Here is a 6961-nt window from a genome sequence, read left to right as displayed (position 1 = left end):
CCTGCACGCTCCCGGCATTCTGATGTTAACAGGAAGTGACGTCACGTGTCTTCTTCCTGAGTTATTTGGGGTTATTTTGTATTCCACGCTACACAAACCCACAAAGAAGAGACTAGACTGCAGAAACGGTGGCGAATCACTTCAGAAACAATAAATATTGGGTTAAAGTTGTGGGAAAGTTGCAAAAAGTTGCAATTTTGCAGGGTTTGCTTGATTTTGCGTTAATAGCTGCGATCGCAACATCGCGAAATCCTGGAGGGTCTGATTACGAGGTCGTGTTACGTAGCTGCATCGGCATCCTTTGAAAGCTTATTCAGAAAATTTTGTAGTTATCGTTTAATGGCTTATAATGAAAAAAAAAAAAGATTTCAGGAAACATCTTGGTGTTTAAGGAGCTTCATCGCTCGTTTATTATCTCCAGACAGAAGAAACCTTAGAGAAATGTCATCAATCGTGTTGGCCGAGGCTCGGCTTGTTTGTCTTCACTGGTCGCGTGTTTGTGGGACGCAGTTCTCAGTTTAGAAGCAGCTGCTGACCGACTGTCAGCCTCTGGTCGACCACAAATCAACACTTTGAGCGGCCGTGGAGCCTCAGGCTCCGTCCTGCGGTCCAGAGGATCATCCGGGTCTGGTCCGGTCTCTGTTGACCCTGGTCCTGACAGCAGACTGGACGTTCTCCTGCTGCGTTCAGGTGAAATATTTCTGTTTTTATAAAGTTTTTGGACCGACAGGAATTTATCCGTTTCCTTTTTTTTGTCTGAAAGGCATCCGTTGTTTCAGCAGAATATCTCATCGGGTCTGAATGAAACTCTCAGGAAGCGAAGGTTAGATGTCCGTACGCAGGTCAACTCAATTCAAGATGGCCGCCACAGCCAACTGACTTCAGCAGACACAATAAATGGCTGTAACTCGTTTAATTTGACATATTGAGCTAAAGCTCAGCGTGGTGGTCATTAACAGTCACCCCCAACATTTTCTGTCAAATTAAATGACCCCACCCCTCACGTTACTTTGAATAAGACATAAAAAAAAGTAAAATAAAAATATTTCAAAATATATGTATATATATATTTAGTTGTGTAAGATAAATATTTTATAGTTAATGATCAGTAAAGTTGTTTCGTTCATTGGTGACGTATTTCCGCCCCGCCTCTCGTTAAAAGTTGCACATGCGCAGTAGCTCCTCTTCAGTACAACAGATAGGACGGTTCTGGTTGCTCCTCTCCTGCGCCCAGAGCTGACTCCGCCTCCCGCCGCCGGAGCGTGGGACTCCCGCCGCGGGCTGACGTCACACCCGGTTGTCCTAAAGTTCGCCTGATTGAAAAGTCGAGCCGCGGGTGAGCTGCCTTTTATTCAAAGACAGTAATAAGTTCATTATGTGACTAAGTTACATAAATAAGCTCATAGTTAATAATTAGTTTAAGAAAATTTATGCTAAAAACTGTTAAAATGTTTGGTTTTGAATTCTAATCGGAGTGAGACATCAGATCTACGTGCAGAATACGTGACGTAGTGAGCGCTCTCACCATAAAACAATCTTTGACGTATTTTCTCCGGTAAAGTTTTGAAAAATAAGAAAGAAAACAGGTTTTATAAACGCTAAATGTGTCCTACAGACCTCCGTCTTTGTAAGTATTGGTGTTCAGGAAGCGCTTGTGCATTTATATGTACATTATAATGTTTTAATTCATGTAAATACACAGGTGTGATATCTTAGTGTATGTTTTTAACCAAAATATATACTAAGGTGTCACATAATATATGTTATCACATAATAGACATATATCAAAACCTTAGTAGATGTCTATTTTGGATTTATAGCCCCCCTTGGAGAAAACTCCACCAGCCCCCACTGGTTGGGTCGGTTCTCACCGTCCCGGTCCTCCTCCACGTAGTTCTCGTATTCGGTCCTTTGCTCCTCGTTGAACTCTCTCCTCTGCTCGCTGGCCGCACGTTTCATTTGCTGCTCGACTGTCGGGACAAATGGGTATGGGGTTCCATTAGTGCCAAAAATATGACATATCACCTAACATACACACAGCATGCTACATACACGCCTTACATAGACACATAAACATATTTTTGGCACTAATGGAACCCCATAAACGGGGAGATTTATCCAACAGTTGTTTACTCGAACAGCTCTGATTCTGCATCTGTCTTTTTACAAACCCAAACTGCTCCAAACCGCTCCCTTCACACCGTGTTACTTTTTCATTTTTCACCCAAATCACAGGAAAATTAGGTGTAAAGTTTCCCTTCAAACCCAGAAATGAGGCCAATGGTTTCAGGATTTTTTAGGTGAGGCTTGTGGAAACACGTCTTATCAGCCAACCTTAGGCCGAAGTTACGGAATACATTCGCCAAACACGTGTTTTCTGTAAAATCTTTTATTAAATGTGCCTCCTTAGCCTGAAACCGTAAATTAATAAAAATAACCACGATGCCTTCAGGCTCACTCTGAATTGTCGTCATTCGTAAAATATTCAATGAAATTTGGAATAAAATGCGTATCGACGAAGCTGAAAAAGTAAAAACAGCTGCAAAAACCAGAGAGCGCACTGTTCATTCTGGCTTATCTAATGATTTAAAAGGTAAATAAAACAACAAAGGTGTAATAAATGTGCTGTGGTGTAAAAGGGTTATAATTACATTTAAATCTCACTCTCAGACTCTTAGTTTATTAATTATTCACTGAAATAATTTCATTAGTATAGGGTCTAGTGTTTATTATGGAGGTTAAAGAGATTCAGCCCAGAATGGATGGTTTTAATTTCGACACGAAGCTGAAAAATATAAAAAATAAAAATAAAACAGTCTGCAGGGTTTGTGTTCTCGCCGCTCAAGCTGGAGTTTAAAAGAATAAGCGATGAGCCGCCGTCCCTGTTTCAGATCCATTCAGCTGATGGAAAACATCCTCACAGCATGATGGCGCCGCCCCCGTGCTTGACAGTGGGAGCGGTGCTTCCAGCAGGGTGAAGAAGAGATTTCAGGGATTGTTGCGTCTCCTTCATCCCTGTATTTATTTGTGAATAGTGAGCACGGAGGCTGTTTTTGTCCTTCCTTTGAGTCTTTATTAAACTAAACTCTTCTGCGTTTACTCATCGTTCAGAGGAAAGCTGAACTCAGCAGCTCAGCACCCACATTCAGAGACTCACATCTGTGAAAAGGCTCCATTTTCTGGCAGCGTCACAATAATTAAAGGTTGACGTCTTGAATGGCTCACTTGTGCGTTCGGTTGCTTTTCAGGTGAACTGAAGCGACCGAGCGATCTCAAAAAACCCACCTCCACCCAAACTGTATCATCCCTACGGAGGGCCAAAGGTGCCTTAATTTCTGCCCTAATGAGCGGCGCATCAGAAATAACTTCTACCAGGTCTAAACAAACCAACTCAACCAGTCCTGTTTTTATTAAACGTTGCTCTGACGGGGACAGATTTTACATCAGCTGGCTGAAAACCCACCTTGGACCTCGGCGTAGAACTTGGGCGAACGGCGGCTGCGGCGTTTGAAGAAGTTCGAGGCGTCCGACTCGCGCACGAACACCCGCCGTGCAGCGCCTGGAGGTCAGAGGTCACAGCGTTAAGACATACAACGAGCAGAAAGTGGGCGAACGTCCCGGGTTAGGACAGGATGGGAGCGGCGTCACCTTCAGGGCCGGCTGGGTTCGAGTCGTCCCGGACTGCTGCACCGTTCACCATGCTGGAAACTGAAGGTAAAACCAGAAACTGGTGACTTCCTGTCATCGATTATAAGATATTTAATGATGCAGAAGCTGCATTCCTGCCAAACAGGAATTATCATTCACTTCTGAGCTCTTATTTTGGCGAGGCGTCAACTTTGTTGCTTAGCCCAGAAAAAGTTCCCACCAGGTTTTTGTTTTCAGTTTCTTCAACAGCTAAAAAGTTACAATAAATTAAACAAAGATTGTAACCCTTCCATTGTTTTTTACTGAATGCGTAAACATAATTATGTCTTATTTTAACAGTTCGGCTCAGCCTATTTTAGCTTTGTTTAGCTTAGCTTAGTTTTGTTTAACTTAAATAGCTTATCTTAGCTTGGCTTAGTTTAATAAACTTATTTAGGCTTACTTTAGCTTAGTCTAGTTTTGTTTAGCTTAGCCATTCTATTTTATTGTAGCTTAACGTGTTTTGGTTTAGTTTTGTTCTGTTTATCTTTTTTTTTGGCTTATGTTAGCTTAACTCATTTTTTAACTTATTTTAGGTTAGCTTTGTTCAGCTTAATGAATTTAGGCTTAGTTTGGCTTGGTTTAGCTTAGCTTAGACTGGTTTAGTAGGCTTATTTAAGCTTACTTTAGCTTAGCTTAGCTTATTTTGTCTTAGTTTAGCTTGATTAATCTTAGCCTTCTTTGGGTTTATTTTATCTTATCGTAGCTTGGTTTAGTTTAGAGCTAGCTTAGCTAAGTTTAGTTTTAGTTTAAGCTTAGTTTAGGTTAGCTTTGTTTAACCTAATAAACTGATGGAATTTCGGCTGGTTTAGTTTAGTAGGCTTATTTAAGCTTACTTTAGCTTAGCTTAGCTTATTTTGTCTTAGTTTAGCTTGATTAATCTTAGCTTAGTTTGACTGAGGCTATCTTGGTTTAGCTAAGTCTTTTTAGGTTTAGTTTAGAGTTAGCTTAGCTTTTTGCCCTTTATATTTATTTATTTTTAGCTTGTTTTAGGTTAGGTTAGCTTGGCTTTGTTGAGTTTTGATTATTTTGGCTTAAATTAGCTTAGTTTAACTTTGTGTTGGAGCCGTTTTTAAACATGTTGGCATTTGAAGGCCGTTTGTATTTGAAGGGCCAAGTAATTATTTATTTTTTTATGTGTTTTATTTTGTTAGTTATTGTATTAGTTGTGTCCCAATAATAAAATGCTTGTTTTCTAATCTTTGGGATAAAATAAACTGAATTATTTGATTCTTGGACACAAAATGGACGTCCAACAAGTTCGTTAACGACTCAACCAGGTTGACTTTGTCTGTCTTTGATTAGTTTTGCTTTTTGGGGGCTTATTTTACCTTGTCTAAGTTTAACTTATCTTTGTTTGGCTTATTTTAGGTTTGTTTAGTTTATCTTAGAAGGATAAAATAACTGCGTTTAATACTTACAAAGTGTCTAAATGTCTGTTTCACATTTTTAAGTTTCTGCTGCCGTTAAATTTCAGCACATCATTTTTTCCCCTAAATCTTAGTGAGTCTTCATGAGATTTTTGTTAAAAATCAGAAATTACAGTTGTCACTTTCGGTTTCCAACCAAAAAAAACTACTTTTCTAATTTATTTTTTTTATAAACATAGCTTTACGCCAAACTTGGAGAAGTCGTGCAGTTAATAAAGATGCTTTATTTTAACTTTCACAAATATGACCTATAAAATAAAATCATCAAAATATCAAGCTGAAAATAAAAAATGAGACCCATTACATTCTTGTACGATATATTTATGAGTGGTTTATACCCCCAGAACTGCTTCCTGACAGCCGAAGGTACTTACAGGTGAGGATGAGGAGGGTGGAGAGCAAGAGGAAGACGAACGCTCGAATCCAGGACATTTTGAGGGAGAAGAGCCGAATCCCTGCAGGACCGAACAGCTCGACTATCCGAGTGCAACTGACAGAACGGAGGGATGGCGGAGACTGAAGAGTGGGAGGAGAAACGAAGGTGAGGAAAGCTGCAGGAATTTTAATTCCCCCGGAGGATGAGATGAAGGAGAGACGAGGAACGCTTTGCTTTTAACACCTGGTTCCCTCCAACTCGCTTAATTGGTCTTAAAGAGCCAAACTGTCCGAAGATTAGCCGTTTTAGGCAAAGTAAGGTTAAGTAAAGCTTTAAGAAGTGTTTAAATACTGTTTAACAGCTGATTTACTGTCACCACAACACCAGTACCTTCAGGTATTTGGGGATGAAGTAAATCCAAGCATCTTGAAGTACTTATCACAGCTGTTCAATGGATTTAAGATTTTTTCTTAATCCCAGGTTGCCAGACTTTCCGTTTTATGACCCAGTGATAGAATATTTGGGTTCTCAGCAGTCTGAATAAATTTAGGATCAGTTATCTGCCTCAGAGTCTGGTTGATGGTGCGTGGGTGGAGGAGGTATCTTCAGCTGCTTTAAATCCGCTCGATGTGCCTTTCAGAAATGGTTAGGTGGTGGTCGTATAAACAGAAGTGCTTCTGGACTCGCTCCCCGTCTGAAAACGTGAGTGTGGAGAGGAGCCAACGAAGAAACGGTCGAGATGAGAGTCGGCTCCTTCGAGGCGGAGCTTCTCGACCAGAGAAAGGGTGGAATGATCCCTCCGGGTCTGGGATTGGACTACAAGGATCTCTGGGTTCTGTTTACAGGTGATGGCAGGTGGGAGATGAACCAGTGGAGTAATGAGGGTCGATTTACCGGTCCATCTCTGTTCCAACCCTCACTCATGGTCAGGAGATGTGGGTCATGATGGAAAGAAGATCAAGATCCTGGATACAAGCAGCCGAAACGTCGGGTGGCAGGTTCAGCCTTAGAGAAGGAGGCAGCTGAGGATACGTCCTTGGCGCCTCCCTTTGGAGGTTTTCTGGTCTTGTCCCACTGAGAGGAGGCTAAGAGCGGACCCAGAACTTCCTAAAAGGATTTCATATCGTCTCCGGGCTGGAAACACCTCCTGATTCCTGAGGAGAAACTGAAGAAGACAGATGTATGTTTGGGACGTTCAGAAGATGCTTTCGTCTGATTCTTTTCCAAGAACAAAAGAAACGGCGTTCTGTTTTTATTCTGTTACTGCAAACTTCACAGCAGCAGCAGCAGCAGAGTGACGATCACTCCAGATCATGGAGCTTAATACGACATGCAGACACGTTCCTGAAAACCAGGTAAAAACAGGTCATCCATCCATCCATCCGTCCATCCATCCATCATCCATCTGTCCATCCATCCATCATCCATCTGTCCATCCATCCATCATCCATCTGTCCATCCATCCATC

The 6961-nt window shown here is 41.3% G+C and overlaps 1 protein-coding gene across 1 annotated transcript in view; it reads right to left on the bottom strand.

The window, feature by feature from the left end:
• Positions 1-5648, bottom strand: part of ucmaa (upper zone of growth plate and cartilage matrix associated a) — a 6688-nt gene extending 1040 nt beyond the window's left edge. The window contains exons 1-4 of the mRNA XM_017438571.3: positions 5492-5648; positions 3649-3708; positions 3464-3559; positions 1872-1970 (exon numbers count right to left, since the gene is read on the bottom strand). Of these exons, the coding sequence (XP_017294060.1) occupies positions 1872-1970; positions 3464-3559; positions 3649-3708; positions 5492-5549 (313 nt within the window). The 5' untranslated portion in view covers positions 5550-5648. The remainder of the gene's footprint in view (positions 1-1871; positions 1971-3463; positions 3560-3648; positions 3709-5491) is intronic.
• Between the last annotated feature and the right edge of the window lie 1313 nt (positions 5649-6961).

Source organism: Kryptolebias marmoratus, linkage group LG18, assembly GCF_001649575.2.
Source record: "Kryptolebias marmoratus isolate JLee-2015 linkage group LG18, ASM164957v2, whole genome shotgun sequence".
NCBI classification, from domain to species: domain Eukaryota; kingdom Metazoa; phylum Chordata; class Actinopteri; order Cyprinodontiformes; family Rivulidae; genus Kryptolebias; species Kryptolebias marmoratus.
The sequence above is the reverse complement of the archived record's forward strand: the minus strand, read 5'-3'. Positions and strand labels throughout refer to the sequence as shown.